General features: G+C 44.4%; 1 protein-coding gene across 2 annotated transcripts in view; it reads right to left on the bottom strand.

Moving 5' to 3' along the window:
• STK32C (serine/threonine kinase 32C) overlaps positions 1–17,298 on the bottom strand; it is a 110,015-nt gene that overhangs the window by 50,751 nt on the left and 41,966 nt on the right. The window contains exon 2 of one of the 2 annotated variants that reach the window (XM_062579954.1): positions 637–692. In XM_062579954.1, coding sequence (XP_062435938.1) covers positions 637–692 — 56 coding nt within the window. Of the gene's footprint in view, positions 1–636; positions 693–17,298 lie in introns of those variants that run through there. The other variant, XM_062579955.1, reaches the window with a different exon arrangement.

The following is a 17,298-nucleotide window of genomic DNA, read 5'->3' as shown; positions in this document are numbered from 1 at the left end:
CAAATTTCATGACAAAAGTTGCTTAAACTGTTGCTTAAACAGGAAGAGAGCAAGAAAGTCAGTAAATAGAGGAATGAGAAAGGAATACGAACTTGGCAATTAACCAACAACTAATTTCCAGAGCCATCCATCTTTTTGGACATCTCCCATCTTCTCCCACACACTACTTGGCAAAAAAATTACTTAAAAAAAAATCAAAACCCCTCCCCAGAGCAATGCATTTCTCAGTGGGAGAACAGCTCAGGGCTTCAGAGGATCTTCTTGACCACATCATCTCAGTTCAGTCGATCACCCAGAACAACATCCAGCATTTTTTAGACTTACTGTGACCAATCACAATCAGTAAACCCATTTAGGAAACAGCAAACATGATGCATATATTTCCCATGAAATGTTCGCAGTTGTCCTGGCAGTTGAAAATGCAGCCATTTCCCACCATACCAAGAATTAAAACAATACCAAATGGCAACAAAGTATTTTCCTGAGTACATTTTGCCTGTCTTACTCAGCAGCCATCATATGACAACAAAAATGATTTTTTGCAGCACCATTACTGTTACAATAAATGGTAAGCACATAACAGCTTAGTCCTGATAAAACATATAAGCAAACTCAAAACTAAATATTCAAGCCTACCTTGCCAAAGCTTCCCTTCCCAATTGCTCGGAGAATCTGGAAGTGGTCAAAGTTCACTACAAGATAAAGAAAAAAGAATTTAAATTTGTACACGTCATAGTACAAAGATCTTGCATCTATAAGGAGACCCCCCGGGCGGCTGGGCACCAAGGGAACAGAAGCAGGAGCGAGCCCCCGGGCCGGAGCGGGGGGACCGCCGCGGGCACGACGCGGCACACAGCACGCTGCCTGCTACTGCTGCCGCCGAGCTTAATAAAAAAGCAGAAAAAAAGGCTGCAGGCAGAGCTTAACCAAACCGCAACTGCTAGGGCCGTATGGTGACCACAACGCACGAGAACCGGCGACTATCGGGCGTGCGAACGCGGACCAACACACTCGAGCGGTTCGTGCACCGGTGCTCTAGCACAAGCTCAAACACAACAGTCCCTCTCAGGACACAGGAGGAGTTGCACAGAAACCCAGCAGCCGCTAACAACGTCTATCCGCTGAAGGGCTGCAGCGATCTAGTCTCTCTCGTATCAGCCTCCAACAAAAAATCCCACTGACAGGTCTATTTGTGTCAGTACGGAGATAATCCCCACTCCGGCATCGCTCGAGCGCCTCGCAGGCGGACGCGCAAGCGCCCCGGGCGGGAGCCTGGTCCCTGGGGAGCCGCCGAAGCCCGTGAGGCTTCACACGGGGATCGCCTCGCAGGCAACTCCAAAGTGCTTCGGGCAACGGATCCCATTTTTCCACAGGCCAACAAATCCATTAGTGAACTTCCGTCACTAAGAGATATTCCAGGAGGAAACCCAGTTGCAATGAGCAGGTTTAAAGCACAAGGTTTCTTTGGCGATTAAACCCTACGCAAACGCTCATGGGGTGGGAGCTTCTAGCATCACTTCCGTACGGCAATTTTCCGTAATTCTTTATTATACTGCTTGAAATCTTGTGTAAAACAGCATCGTCACTTAGAAAACAAAAAAAATGCAATTTTAATGTATCCATGACTACAAACAATCTAGAAAGCATGCTCTAGTCCACAGTCACGAAACAAAATGCAGATATGAATATTCACCAGCCCCTAAAACCAATCTGCAAAGATGTCATTTTTAATAAATTAAATGCACAGCTCTGCTGATCTGAAGTTCAGAAGATGTTAAGTGAACAAGCACTGACTTTTTTTTCCCCAGCTGCTGTATTTCCTTTAGGAATTAGTAATTCATTCCAATAAAAAAAAAAAAAAAGAAATGAGCAAATTTCAACATTTTGGGGAAAAAATCGTAGCAGCGTATTACTTTCTGAACACAATATATTTGAATTTCTAAATACGACAACATGCTGCTACAGAACACGTGCTTGTCCCTAAAACAGGAAACCTGAAGCTGCCTGGAACAATGCTGTACGCTCCAGAGACTCCGCTTTTTATGAGAAAGCTGTCTTTCACCAACAGCTAGAATGGCTTATTATTTTGGGGTGACTTGTACGAGCCTGAGTCATAAGCGCTATGAGGAACTTCATGACACACTCGCAGCGAGCAGGGAGATGACAGCTGTTGCCTGTTCACAGGACATAGACACCCACCACTTTGACTTCACTGTGGCACAGTTTTGACAGCCGCAATCTGTAAGTACAATAATGGTTTTGGCTTGAGGTTGAACCAAAGGAACCTGGAGGAGGGGGAGAGGGAGCCAGAAAGTATTTTATAAATTATAAATGAAAGGAGCGTTGCACAGTAATGTAGCCACATTAACTTGTTGGTAGCACTGCAGCTCCGCACTGTCTGCTGTGTCGGAACACCCCAATGGGTATTTTGCTAGCAAAATACGCAGCTCCTCATCAGACACCCCAGTGAGGTATTCCCAGGGACTCCTCCAACAGCTCGCTGTCAATACGTTACCTCCGCAGTTAAGTGGAGTTGCAGGACATGAAGCCTTAGTATTTACCAGGAGAGAGACTTGGCCGACATCAAATAACAAACCATGAATCACAAATGAAGATAAACATCATGATCTGGATTTGCTTACTTCAGGCTGTTTTTATGTCAAGGAACGCAGGAAAAGCAGGATGACGGGGTTGTATGCCCTGCTGAACTTCACCAAACTCCACGCATTCCAGCCCAGCCCGCCTCCCAAGAGCGTGCCCGGTGCTGCAGTGACAGCTATGTAATTACGACCTCATTGCACTCACAAATGTATTACATCTTAAAGACGACTGCATCCACAGCTTCTCTTTCCCAGTAAAACGAAGAGAACGAAGACTAGTATCCTTTCATACCAGTAACGTTTGTACAAAAGGATGAGCATGTTGCATCATAACGTGTGAGTTTGTTGTCTCTTTACTATCCTAAAATCGTGAACATTTTCTTATTTTTCTGTTTATTCTGTATTTATTTACAAAACAGTTAAAAGTATGGCAAGATAAAAGTATAATAAAACTTCAGCTAGATAACGGACAGTCAGTGACATTCCAACATCAGGGCCTGGTGTTAATGCCTGACAGCAGCAAAACAACAGATGCAGTTACTACACTCGGCATCCAACATCCTCAAATTTGGGAAAGACTGAAAACTAAAATGAAATGTTAAAGATCAAACGAATCTTCCACTCTTTATTTATCTGCATGTTTTTCCAGCTTCATCAATGAAAATAAAGGTGCCAGCATAACTTTTAACTCTAAGAACAACTGTCTACAACACTAAAGACCTAAGAAACCCTTTTTCAAGCCTTACAACAGCAAATTTTTAAGGCCAGTTTGGTACGATCGGGTTTCTCTTTCTATGAATGCATTCCTATATGGTGGTGTAATTATTAGCATTTTTCTACCTATTATTATACCACTGCAGTCTAACACTGGAAGAAAGCGTCATTGTAATTGATGTAGGGACATTAACACCAAGCCACAACAACCACAAGTTTGCTGCCACAAAACGCCCAGACTTTCAACTAACAGAAAGAGAGCTACAGTCTAGACTTAAAAGTCATGACATCTGTTGCAGCCAGAAAGAAAAGACCACTTCTCCAAAGCTGTGAGCCACCGGAGAGACGCAGAGAGAAGACGGCCAGTTTGCATCCACATGGCAGACAGCCCACAGGAGAACACAGGGTCGTTGGAATGAGATCAAAACGGTCATAAAATCAAAGGATGATGAAAACAAACCAGAGCAGGATTAGCAGATGTCGTGATTCAGAAAATATTTAAGAGCAAGGAGAAGGGCTGGCATGCGGCTGTGAGACAGACCAGGGAATTAGTGTAGAAAGATCCTGTAAGGAAAATATAGATATCACTGCAAATGAAAACTCACAGAAGATTCCCAAAGAAAGCGGTGAGCCTGCTAAAAATAGGGGGAGAGAGAAGTAGGACAACAGGAGAGACAGGAAGGATTCAGTATCAAAAGCTTTTGAATTGGAAAATGAATCCGAATGAAGTGGAAAGATCAGGAAAACTTGAAGTGAGATTAGAGATGAGGTAAAAGTCACTTAGATAGGGAAAAATCTGGAAGCATCTGAAGACAGGGGAGCAGAAAAACAACAGGGAACAGTAACATCAGTCCTCTCCAAATCTGAAACCCTTCTGCTCTGTTCTTCCCTTTCCAGCGGCCTTACAACTGTCAGCAGCAAGGCATCAATCTTGCTGTAGCCGGGTGGCTCCACACTGCGCAAGAAACCACGGCTTTCCTTTGTACCACTGAAAAAAAAGCACAAGCAAAACGTTTGGTCTCCAGCATGTATGGCTGATCTGTTTTGCCTATTCATATCTGCAGAGAAGATTACACGGCTAAGAAAAATGGAAATATAGTATAGTGTGAGTGACAGGAAACTCGAAGTGAGCATTAACTACCCAGGAATTCAGGGAATGCTGGTAGATAACAAAAGAAATTAAAGGTATAATACAAGCCCAGGGCTATAAATGACCCCCTTTAGGCACTAAGGATTCAAACATACTATTAAGAAGTAACTTTGAAATCATGTAAAAACAGTGAGTTATTGTGTGATTAAAAATGAATCTCTATGCCTCTCTAAGGAATCAAACATACTATGCAAACCAACTGCTAAGTCATTTCAGGAAGACTGAGTTATTGACACTAGGTAGAATAATGTTTGCATTGGCCAGAAACCATTCCTAATTTGTACAACTGTATTACATTCATCTGATTCTTCATCAACGAACTCAGGAGGCACTAGCGAACCCTGCGAAAAATAAAATACCTTTTCGGCTTCTTGCTGTATGCTTTACAAATGTTATTTATGTTAGAAAACCTCTGTTACTTTGTAATAACATCCCAAAGGAGCGCACTGGCTATTCATTAACAACTCAGTGGAGCTCTCTGTCGAGGCAGATTAACGAGCACTAAAGGAGCTCGCAGCGGTCTCGCCCAAAAACCCAGGGGCACGCTACCTCGCGCGTGCACACGAGCGGACGCAGAAGGCCGGCTGCGCACGCCGCGCACCGCTCACGACAACCCGCCGCCCGGCCCCGGGGAAAGGCCTTCTTTCTGACGCTCGTTACAGAAGGGTGAACACCACGTAACACGACCAACGTCCTTCCGAGTGACCCGCCACGAAACGAGCAACTGACGCCCAGAGGTCACTACCGAAGACATTTTCGTTTCTTGGTGCTCCTACACGTCCAGAATGGTACTGCCTCGCTGCAAAACTCTTATTTTGGTAAACGATGCATTTTATGTTGGTGTTGCTTGTTAAACAACTACTAAGCAGCTTCAAAAAAACCCTTAACCTTTAAGCTTTTTTCTTAAAAAAGAAGGAAAAACTGCAACAGATGGGTCACTTTATGAATGATGGGGGCACTTTTTCCAGTCTGACCTCAGCCACAAGGAACTGACCCCAAGCTCGCATCCTCCCCTCTCCAAATCCAGAAGAAAAGAGACAGCACCCTGCAGAACAGGGTTGTCCAGACAGGCTGTGACATCTCCACCGTGGAGATGTTCAAACCCGACTGGACACGGTCCTGGAAAAATCTGCTCCAGCTGACTCTGCTTGGGCAGTGCTTGGAGCAGACCATCTCCAGTGGTGCCTGCCGGCCTCAGCCCTTCCGTGGTTCTGTGATTCAACTACAGTAACAGATCTTGCCTGACTTCAGATGAATTTGGGAGTCAGCTGGAAGCTTTCCCCACGTGTGGGTTGCTTTTGCAGTCAGGACTCTTAGCACTCACAGTTTTCATTATGTAACAGTTTATTCCTTTGTATCTTCTGGGGGTTTTTGTTCTGTACTGGCTAGGTTATTATTTTTAAATTCTAACATTTGGAGACCTTCCTGTATTATTACCAAAAACGATCCACTCAACACAAGGAGGCTATTTAGTGAAGCAAGATACTAATTATTTTGAAGGTACTTTCTCTAGATTGGCATAACGTTCAGATGAAGATGTGATGGTTGGTAAATGTTATTTAGGCAATCTATGGTATTTAGGTATTCTGTGGCTTGCACCTAAAGTGTTATTTTCTCCATTGTACACTGCTGAAAGTATGCATTCGTCTTTATGTTAAAAACACTACTTAAAATCTACATATGGAGTTATTATTCTTAATGATTATTATTATTACTGTAAAGCAAATGCTAATTGTTCATTCTTAAAACACAATAAAAGGAAAATATTCCTTAGCTGTGACTGCGTATCACATTAAGAGCTTGGTGCCGCAGTTAAGCAAATGGCATAGCAGATCTCAGGTGCCCATACCTGCTGTCAAATGAGAACCTAACAGCGACGAACAGGGCCACGAGAAGGAGACCGCAGCATCTTTTCTCCTCACGCTGGCACACCACAATACAAAGCACGCAGCGGATCAAAGGCTGGAAGTGCCGCGCACAGAGCACACAAACAGGCAGCCTTTTCGTGCTAATGCCAGGAAACAAGCAAAACGAAATGGCAAGAGAAGAGAGAGCAGCTGGCAAGAGAGAGAAATTGGAAGACCAAGAATATATGCAGCTAAGAACGAACACGGGGAAAAATAATAAAAAGGTAAAAGATGAGGAGAATGAGGGAACACAAAAGAACACTTTGCAGTGAGTGAGAAACGAAAGAGGCCACGGACGCTAAGAGCGTAAGGCAGCATAACTAGGCACATCCAGTTTCTCTTGGTCCCTCTGCTACACATGGCCATTACCTGGCTGCACACCGCGGGGCTTCCGCTATGGCCACAACTGCCTCTCTGGATCTCCCGACCCCGGGGAGACCACTCTTTCAGACCAGGAATCTGCATAATGAGACAAGCATTTTCCAGTCTCACACCAGGCTGAAGAGCAGCAGTGTGTAACAGCGTCTCTAGTTTTCAGCTAACAAATAAAGCAGCACCACACAAAGGATTGCCTTCTACCGTCTTCAGACTGCCTAGAAGGACAAAGCCCAAGGCTTCCTACCTCTGCATTCAACACGGAGCCTCGTCTCTGGAACGGGGGATAGCAATGCTATTTATCTACTTCTGTGGGGCAGAAGTGCTTCCCAGGACTATGCAGAGGGCTGGTGGCAAGCTCCGTGGGAGATGTTCCAGGGGAGAGCCCCTCCGCTGCAAGTGACGACAACGCCTCGTAACCACAGCAGCACCAGTTCCACCGGGGGCTCAGACCTCTGCCTCAGAGGCATCACTTCACTTTTTGCAGCAGAGCAGAGAAAACACCTGACAGCTGAGCTGGATCTTCCACTCGTGCAGATGAGCGTGGACCAACCTCGCTTCACATCAGTTGAGGCCTGGTCCTCGTCAAGCATTTAAAATGATCGTGTTGAAGGTATTTACCCAACTGTTACTGCTTCAGCTCTTTGGGTCAAGTCTCAGATATTCCTCTGGCTGCTAATGCTCTATCACCCACTCGCCATCCCTCTTCCTCTGCACAAGATTGGATGTGGCTTCACCCTCATTATGAAGGAGGAGAAAAGATGCAGACTGTAGTTTTGCCTATCCCATACTCTGCAACCCATCTACACAGAGCACCTTCCACCACTGTAACCAAGCAGCAACCACGGGGCTTTGCTCCTGCCAAGCACCAAGTCTGCAATGTTCAGTGTTGTCATAGCACTTGAAGCAGGTAGAATTCATGTTCTACATATCACAGTTTTATATAAAATACATTCTAGAAGGCAAAAACAATACAATTTTTCATATATTAAGGAGACAAGGAGATTCAGCACCAGAGTCTCAGCTAAGACAGAATGATTTGGCAAGACTCAAGCATACTGAGACAGCCCTTTCCCTGCCAGACATTATTTGGGAGAAGACTGTGAGCAGTCAGTTCTGATTTATTCTAGGAATCCTTCTCTGCTCCCTGGCAGCACAAAGCGGTGTTAACACTGAGTGGAAATGCCCCTGCCTCAGCATCTCCCCAGCTCAGCCGAGCATCCTGAAAAAAAGGAACTTCCAGTACTTTTGCCAGTTCTGTAGTGCAGAGGTTTAAGATGTTGAAAAAAGCAGAGAGGTAAGGACTGGAGAAATAAGGTATTCTTGTTTAATCTGACGTGCGATTTGGTCTGCTTTAACTTAGCTGTACTCACCCCGCAGCCTCCTCTGCCGCTGAGCAGGCACACGCGCGAAGTCTGGGAATGTCAATCCCCCCGCAGAGAGCAGGATGGATAAAGCTAGGTGGCCCAGGCTAGGGCAACATCAAAGTGTGGGAAGAGCAAAGCGTGCACACACGCTCCTTAGGAACGGAGTATAGACCGAGTGCCAAACATTACATTAAATCCACGCGACTGTGATGACCTGAGCACTGCCCTTCTAGACAGCTGAGCGAAAGGGTATTCTCCGTCCTCTTCTGAGCACTCCCACACTTCACATAAGCACAGCCTCCTGAGTCAGTCCGACACCCATCTGTGCCTTTCCATTTACAGGCAAAGACTGCTTAATGGGCACAGCAAAAGGCCTAGAGCGAATCTTCCATGCTGAATTATTTAAGTCTGCTCGCATACAGGCCAGGGCTGTGCAAAGGTAATCTCATTTTGGTCTGTGACATTACTCCGGGCTTGCTTAGCGCAAGCAGCCAGGCTCTGCAAGGATCCAGCACAGAGAGAACAAGACTCGCAGAAATGAGCCGTGGGCATGACTCTGCTCTGAGGTATCCACTCGCAGTAACAGCACCAGAACTTCCATACACTATTGAAATCAATAGAGATTATACTGGTGGCAAAACAGTAGAAACGGGAGTAGGCCTAACCCCAAATGGGGTTGGGCTATGATTCTCTGATGCACTTCCACATCCACTGCCAGCTCAGACACATGGCTGCGGGGCCTGCTTTACAGTATAATCACCGCTTTTCATTTCACGGCACTAGTAATTATTTTTTCTTTATCTCCCTCTGCTCTTTCTCCCAGAATAGAACAGGAGGATCAGGAAGGTTATTTGAACCATTTAATTCTGGGACAGTTCTATCATAATTACAAAGCTTGATTCTTTTTTCCAGCCGCACAAGGGAAAAAGAAGTAACAAAATTTCCCTTCTCGGCTGCCTTCTCACCTCTCAAAGCACAGCTACAGTTCTGTGCCACAGTCAGTGATGTTCTACTACTGTCCTTGGTCTGTCCTAAAGCCAGGCCATCTATGAGGATACGTTTATTGGATGGGTTTTCACAGGCAACAAATGGGAAAATTTACTAATATGGTAGAAATAAAGGGCCTGATCCCGCTCAGTTTTAGTCTGGATCAAAGCAGGACCAAGTTTTTAGAACATGTGCAGCCATCATTACATTTGTTTGCAGCAAGTGATAGTTTTACATTTTTCATATAAAATGTTTGCAGAAAAGGCCTCTATAAAAGCATGCACACATGCCTGAAAGAGCTAACCAGGGATCAGGCAGAAAGGCTCTTCACTGTCCCTCTCTTTCCTAACTACTGAATAGAATCTGATTCTATCATCTCAGGCCAGCAAAGCCGCACGTAGGGACACAAGCTATGCACAAAACAAGGTGGTGTTAGAGGAACAGACATGTTGATTGGAAGGAAACTCAACTGCCCAGCTAGTGAACATTGCAATAGCTAATTTTTACACACTGCACACAAAACTCCTGGATTCAGAATATAAACCTCAGGGCAGGCGCTGAAACCTGGGTTTGTCTCCCAGGCAAGTGAATTGCTAGAGAAGTCGCGCTCCTCCTGCCCGCTCCCTGGTCTGCGGTGGTTGAGTTGTCTCCCGCATGCTGGGGCCGTTCCACCGCTGAGCACCCTCAGGTACAGAACCAAACCTGGGCCTCGGCATGAGGACTGCGGTGTGGGGCGGAGAGCGCCACATTCCCTCAGGAAACGGAGAGAATTGAACGCGGACCTCCAACCTAAGTGCTCTAACCACACAAATCACGGGGAGCAGCTCGTCTTGTCAGCCTGACATCAGTGTGCCCAGCTCGATCCACAGCGCGCGACACGAAACGGCTGCAGCGCCAAGCACGGCCGGGGAGAAGAGAGACGTGGCAGGGTGCCTCGCGGCAGTCCGAGGATGAAGCTGCAGAGACGAGCAGGTCTGCTGGGAAGCACAGCGACGCTAGGAACCCTCGAGCAAGCACTGTGCTAACAGAGGAAGGAAGCATTAGGTATGCAGAGAGAAGATTAAAAGCATCGGAAGAGAAGCAGAGAGAGCGCTAAGGTCAGCAAGAGTGAGCAGGTCAGGAACTGCCTTGGAGCAGCACTTGAAGATCAAAGCAGCCCGAGGGAGGACAGAGATACCATCAATGTGGTGGCAAACATTCAAACAACACATCTATGTGGCAGTGAAAGCAAGTACAAAGAAGCAGAGTACATCAGTAACATCTGTGGGTCTGTCCACGAATGAGTAGTAACACTTGTAAATATTGTCTTTAAGACTTTCAGATAGGGTGAGAAGTGAAAAACTCACGCAGCTCCATCAAACTCAAACTGAAGAAATAGCAAAGTGAGAAACGCCTTGGGGAACTTCAACTTCTGTGGAAAGCAGCAGTGTGCCTTGGAAACAGAAGTAATTAAGAGCGTAAGAACATGCATCCAGGTCAGACCAGCAGCCCACCTAGTGCTCTGTTTCTTGCAGCGCAGGATACTCAAGCAAAGCGCGTTAGCTTGGGCCCCCTCTGCACGCGACTGTCCTTGCCACTAGCCTACCAAATCCTGTCTTTGCCAGGGGCAAAAGCAACGCTATTTAGGAAGAGTGAGCCTGGCCACACGCTGCCCTGGGTCCCTTACCCAGCATCGACAGCCCTGGCAGAAGGAGCGGGCGAGGGTGCGGCCCGTCCTGCCCGATCCTGCCGTGCCCGCACGCGGACCTGCTGGGCACGCGCTCGTCTGACCCGCCGCTGCCGCGTCCCGTGGCAATGGGTTCCCGAGGTTCACTACCTAAGCATGAAGTATTTTCTTTCATCTGTTTGAAACTCAAAAACTAGTTTCAGTGAGCATTCCCTAGTTATCTTATAAACACGATTCATCCCTCTCTGACTTCCCAAATGCAAGTGAAAGTGTTTGGCTTTTTTTTTTTTTTTTTTTTAATGTAGATTCTCCTGTCTCAGTATTCAAAACCAGACAGATTCCAGTGGGCACTCAGATAGTGAAAATTACCACTAAAATGTATGAGGACAGTCTTGAATACCTCAAATGCATAGTATTTTGCATTAGAAAGTAAGTTTAATTAAATACAGAATCAACTTCCATGTCTAACGAAGCTGACAGATTGCACTTTTACTTCAGCCTTTCATTTTATTTCATTTCTATAGCTCAGGAAATTTTATTTCAAGTAACTGAAATTGATCTACCAAAAAGAGTAACATCTTTATAGTACACTTTTATAGTAATATAACATTAGCAATAAACATCTGCTAAATGTTACTTACTGTTTTTGCAACATATGTTATAAATGATAAATGGATGACTTTAGGTACCCTATAAAACATTTAGGATGTATTGTGTTTAACACTAGGCTGCAGCTATTAAAAAACCTAAAGTGAATAAAAAGCAGAAGTTATGAATATATTCCTTAATAAAGCTAAATAAATAGTTTTAAACAAACTTATTTTAACAAAAATCATAGATCTGCCTATAACAAAGCATATAACACATTTTCTCAGTTTAGATTCATTTTTATGGTGTGTAAGGAAGAGGAAAAATCTGTTCTGTTGCAATGTTTTCAAAACTGAACATGAGAACGCTTTTCTATATAATAAAACCTCTTTTTGATTTTACTTTCAAAAGGGAAGAAGATTAAAAAAAAACAAAATGAAATGCTTGATGCAAAATGAAGTTTTGACTTCTCTTTTTGCTGAAAAATCTGAATTCCAGGTCATACGAAACAGGCGTTTTTTGCAAAATCTCTGAAATGCCAGTGAACTATAGTCTCATTAACTCCACTTCACACACCTCCACCCTCAACCATACAAAAGGTGAAATTCGCACAGTACTGAATAATTTGCACTCTAGATTGGCCAACTTTAACCAATACTCGTTCCAAAAACCAACTTCAATAACTGCTCTTGCAACAGCTGAGTTGCAGTTACAGTGCAGGACACCACTCATCCTCAAACCCACCAAGTGCAGTAACTTCAGATACGCTGCCTTGCATTTTTCCTTTCAGATATTTCGACTGCAGCCTAGCTCCTCCTCAGCATTTCTGCACCTTCTTTTGATGTCTGCATTAATGGCTCTTTCAGCAAAGGGAGCAGTGCCAGAGTCCTATCAGCGCTTCAGATGCAACTCTTTCCCTCTTAACTACAGCTGACAGACAAGATTTGACGGAAAAACTCTCCCATCAAATAAAAAAGTTCTTAAAAACAAGTCTGCTTAACTTAAACTCATTGCAAACAAGTAGTTTGGGGCAGCTTTGCTATTTCTTCCATTTAAAATTGAAAGCTGGTGATCTATTTTGCTCAGGAGAAACTAAAAGTTCGGCTTTTGTCAGCCTCAGTTCACTTGAAACAGTGTGAAAAATTGTTTCATTTTTTTATGTATGCACCATATGTTTTGGCACTGCAGCAGTAAGGTTTGTTGAGCCTTACAATTAAAGATCTCTCCATAAGAGGAGACTGAAACTTTTAGTAATCAGAAATAGAATTCAGTCAGTAAAGAAATACACTGTTTCTACAAAGAAACTTACTGCTGCAATGAATCAGCTTCAATGCTCCAAATTTTAGGAGAAGCCAGCTAATAACTTCAAATTAACTAGAGGTCCACAGCGGGCTCACGTGATGAAACAGAAAGCAAGAGGTGGAAATGGAAAAGAAAGAAAAGTTGGCTTGTAATAAACCAGAGAAGTTGGTTGTAATCAAGAACAGTCTCCAAAATTAAACTAAAAGATACGTGGAAAGAAATGATTTTTTAAAAATCCAATTAAGTAATTTAACCGTTAACTCCCTTGATGTTGGATCAGAGGTTTTCTCGTTTTGCTTTCTATGAGGCCGCATGTCTAGCCTCATGGGAGCCCAATTCTTAACTTTATGTCTGTATCTCTGCGTATGACATGCACGCACACAGAGTTTTCATTTGTTCTATATTTACTAAATTTGAGGGTTGTGTTATATACAGAAATACTCCTAAGTTAATTTAGCAATTTCGTCCTACAGATACTTCCAAATTCTGTGTCTGCCTTAAAGTTAGACCTCTCCTAAGAACATAAACTACTTCTGTTTGGAAGCCTCACGATGACAGTCTGTTTCTTTATCTAGGTAGATCAAATAAAATGTTTCAAAAGATACTGGACCACTCAGAATATCACAAATACATGAGTAGATTAGATTGTTGAGAGATTTTCCCGTAATTTCCATACAGAGAGGCTACACTGGAGGCTAAAGTTTCCAATGTTTGAAAGACAAAAACAATGACATTTGAGTAAAGTTTATGAAATAATGCACATTTTCCAGCAAACAAGCTTCTCAAAGCTCCTACCTCTACAGCTTTCAGGATGATGGGGGATACGAAAGACAGTTAGAACCTCTTAAGAAAAACTTGAACTGGGATCTAGTTGTCCCCTACATCAGTTTTATTTATTTGCAACTCGGTCGATCTCAAGGAAAATGTTCCTGAATTACCCTTATTTGCTCCAGTATGGAAGGAATATCACGCTCCGTATCTTTGCAAAAGGACTTTGCAAAGTATGAAAAATAAGGTACATGTCGAACAGCTTTTCTCAATGTACTTTAGAACAATGTCAGTCCTGAACTCATCTGTCATCTTTCAACTTTCTCCATTTCATTCTATACTTTTGTCTACATACAAAGGCAGAACATTATAACCAGAGATCTATTTCTGAAGATAAATGAAGAAATGCCACAAAAAACTGCTTACCCATCACAGAATCACAAAATAGCTGAGGTTGGAAGGGACCTCCGGCCTGAAGACCATCTAGTCCAACCCCCCTGCTCATGCAGGGTCACCTAGACCACGCTGCACAGGCTCTTGTAGATACACACATGCAGCATTAGAACAGACTAACTTGTATGACAGGTATATTCAGTCCAAAGAAACTTTTTTGTTGCCTACTTTAAAAATCCACAATTAATTCCACCTACTGAGAGAGCATAATAATCATCTACAAAAAATTATTTTCTCAGGACTCAAATTTATGTGGTAGTGTCTTTTCCCGGAGGTGTCTGGTTTTCACCCTGCAGTGTTTTGCAATGTCAGGGATCTGGAGCTTGAAAGAGCACAAAATGGGAATGCACAGTTGCTGGGACAGAATGTGCTGTACCAGGTATAACTCGTTCCTGCTTTCACAATTTCACACCTGCTTGCCAGAAAAGGGATTTTTTAAAATTATCTCTTTATATGTATGACTTTTAAGTAGATTTCTGTGTCACATTATCTCAACTCCAGATAAACACTTTTTACACAGCTAACATGAGTTTTTATTACTACCGTCTGTGCACAGAAACCTTCCTTGTAATATTTTCTTCTAAAAGTCACCTGGATCAGACCCCACTACGTCAGCCCGCGGGGGGGGCGCCGCCTGCGATAGCATCGCTCTGCTCCTAGACCGGCCTCCGCACAACAGCAACAAAACAAAACGCCCGTGTCTCGGCAGCGGGGCTCCATTTTCAAGAACGGTAGACGAACGCGAGCAGAGACCATAGCCCACCCGGCTGCTCCCGTCGCGCCCATCTGCTGACGAAGCCAGAGCTTCCGAGCAAGCCCAGCGCCGGCCCCCGCGCATCGCGCAGCTCCCCGGACAGCACCGCTCGTACGCTGCACGAGGACCCGCACACAGGCAACAACCCTAACAACAACATCGCTGCCGAGTTCTGCTGAACAGAGGTCTTCAAAGTCAGAAACATTCAGCCTACTGCGAGTTCTACTAAAGTATTATTTCCAACTTGAGAAAGCAATCTTCCTGAGTAAAAGGGGCTCTTTTGTTTTTTCATCTCCACTATCTTCAGTTGTAATTATGCAAGAACATCTTTCAATTTTAACATTAGCCATAAAATTATAGCTGAAGTTATGTCCCAGGTAAGGTTCTGCAGGCAATTTCTATTTTCACGGGAGTTATTCTGACAATTAGTATCACTCTTTGCAACCATAATTACATATTTATTAATTACATAACCTTTTAAGATCATTTGGCAACATGAATTTGATATAGAATATATGTAAGAGCGCATGTTTATGCCTAAAAAAAACCCAAAAAGACACAGCACGATTTTGTGGTTTATGCTGCCTTTAAACTGACTTGAGGGAGAACAGATAAAATCTGATCTGGAAAAAATCTGTTGAGACAAAGTTATTCCCTTCAAAACTGTCTGAACAAATTTGAACCTGCAGGATAAGTTTATACCAGTTTGTTTTGCATAATTTGATTTTAACATTTTTGCTCAAGTGCTGTATGCCCTAAATCTGGATTCACTGCTGCAGAGACTCGCAGGCTGAACGACACCAGAAAGCCCCGCTATCACCCAGAGTTAGAGGCCGATGCCTTTTCTCATCCATCTCTCAGTGCTCTAGGTGTTGCTAAAGCCAGACACAGTGAACCAGCTGGAACATGAATTTGATACAGAATATATGCAAGAGCTCATGTTTATGCCCTGTCTTTTTGATTCTGTTCATCCCACAAACACATCTTGCCTTTCAGTCTACCTTTAGCTCCACTGGAACAAAACTGCTCAAACGCAACCATTAAAATCTTGAAGGAGTTTGTGTATCATGCATTTTCTAATTCCTACTTCACTTCTTCAGCCTTTTAATTTTAAAAGGACAAATTTTACGAACATGCAATCGCTGCTGTAGTTGACAGGCAAAACTCAACAACCACAGGTAAAATCATCTCTTGCTGACTTCAGAGGCATACACAGCTGCTGTGCACGACTAACTAAGGCAGGCCGTGAACTGTGGGTAAATTACACCGAGTGAATAAAAATAAGTATTTTGCAGGGTACTGACTTTTATAAAAGAAAGGAGAACGAAAATGTCATTGCAGCTGTTGGGGACCATTCTCTTTCGTATCTCAAAGCAATGCTATTGCTTCAAACTAACGCACATTCAAATTATTTTCTGCAGCACACATTAAGAGCTGGCGTGTCACTGCAGCGTGCTCCTCTCCCGCAGACGGGAGCCCAGAACCACCACCTGGGAAATCGCCACCCAGCACGCCGCGCATCGCGGCTGATTTACCGAGAATCAGTCTGCGGATAGCTCCTGAAAACTTGGAAAACTGTAATTCAGACAGGGAAAAATATCCGTGAAAACAAGTAAACCTAGCTTTCCACGATATGGAATCAATCCATAGTAACTACAGAGACTGCTTGAATTCCATAAAGAAAATGGGGGGGGGGGGGGAGGGAAGGAGCAGATTTAGGCTTTGACACACATCCAGAGACCAAAAGGAAAACTCCCACCAAAAAAAATGTTTTTACCAATATCATTCAGTTTTCAGACTTTTGCAGATGATGGGACGGGAAGGAGTGTGACTCATAAAGAGTTCAAAATCTAACGAGAAAGGCAGGCAGCAGAGACACGTTTGTGAGCGCAGACACCGAGAAGTGACGTCTCCTTTGCTGACACAACGAGTACAACCCCCAAAGGAAAACAGGGCCACCCGGGCTGTGACACCGCAAAGCCACCGCGGCCCTGCACCCGGCGTCCCTGCCTCGGCCCCTGCCCCGGGACGTCCGAGCGCGGACAGGGGCCTCCGACCACCATGCAGAGACGACGCTGAAGAAGTTAGGGGTTCAAGCGTGTGAAATACATGGGATGAGCCACCATCTTTCTCTAACTCCATGAGAGCGCTCCAGTTAGTCGTTCGTCATCTTGCTTTGCGGAGGTATTCATTCCTCTTCAGATATTTTTTTAGTTCTAGCCAATTCATTTCACTGTCACCTCTTCTTGGGTTGGTCGGTGTGAGAATTAAGAGACAAGGTGAACCCATTCTGAGGTTTTGAACCACAGGAAGAGCCATCTGTAACACCGAAAAAAATAATGGAGATGGTCTGAATGACACAGTATCTCCGCGACTAGAGCCGTCACGGGGAGGAAAGGAACCCCAGACAACGTGGCACTGCTAAACACAATTTGTTAAGTGGCCCAAGCGAGGGGAAGGCTGTATCAAGGGAGAGCTCTGCGCACGCACCTGCACACTCACGCACGACGACCGAGTTAACGGCGATGCACACCAATCCCACTGCCGCGAGTGAGCACAGTCAAGCCCGGGGAAAGGCAATGCTCGCTCCTACTACTTGCAGTCAGGCTCTGGGCACTAACACCTAACAGTCCCACCTTGGGCCCTTGGCGTCTAAGCAGGCTGGGA

This window comes from Rhea pennata, chromosome 7 (genome assembly GCF_028389875.1).
Source record: "Rhea pennata isolate bPtePen1 chromosome 7, bPtePen1.pri, whole genome shotgun sequence".
NCBI classification, from domain to species: Eukaryota; Metazoa; Chordata; class Aves; order Rheiformes; family Rheidae; genus Rhea; species Rhea pennata.
Note: the sequence above shows the minus strand (reverse complement) of the source record. Positions and strands in the feature narration are given on the sequence as shown.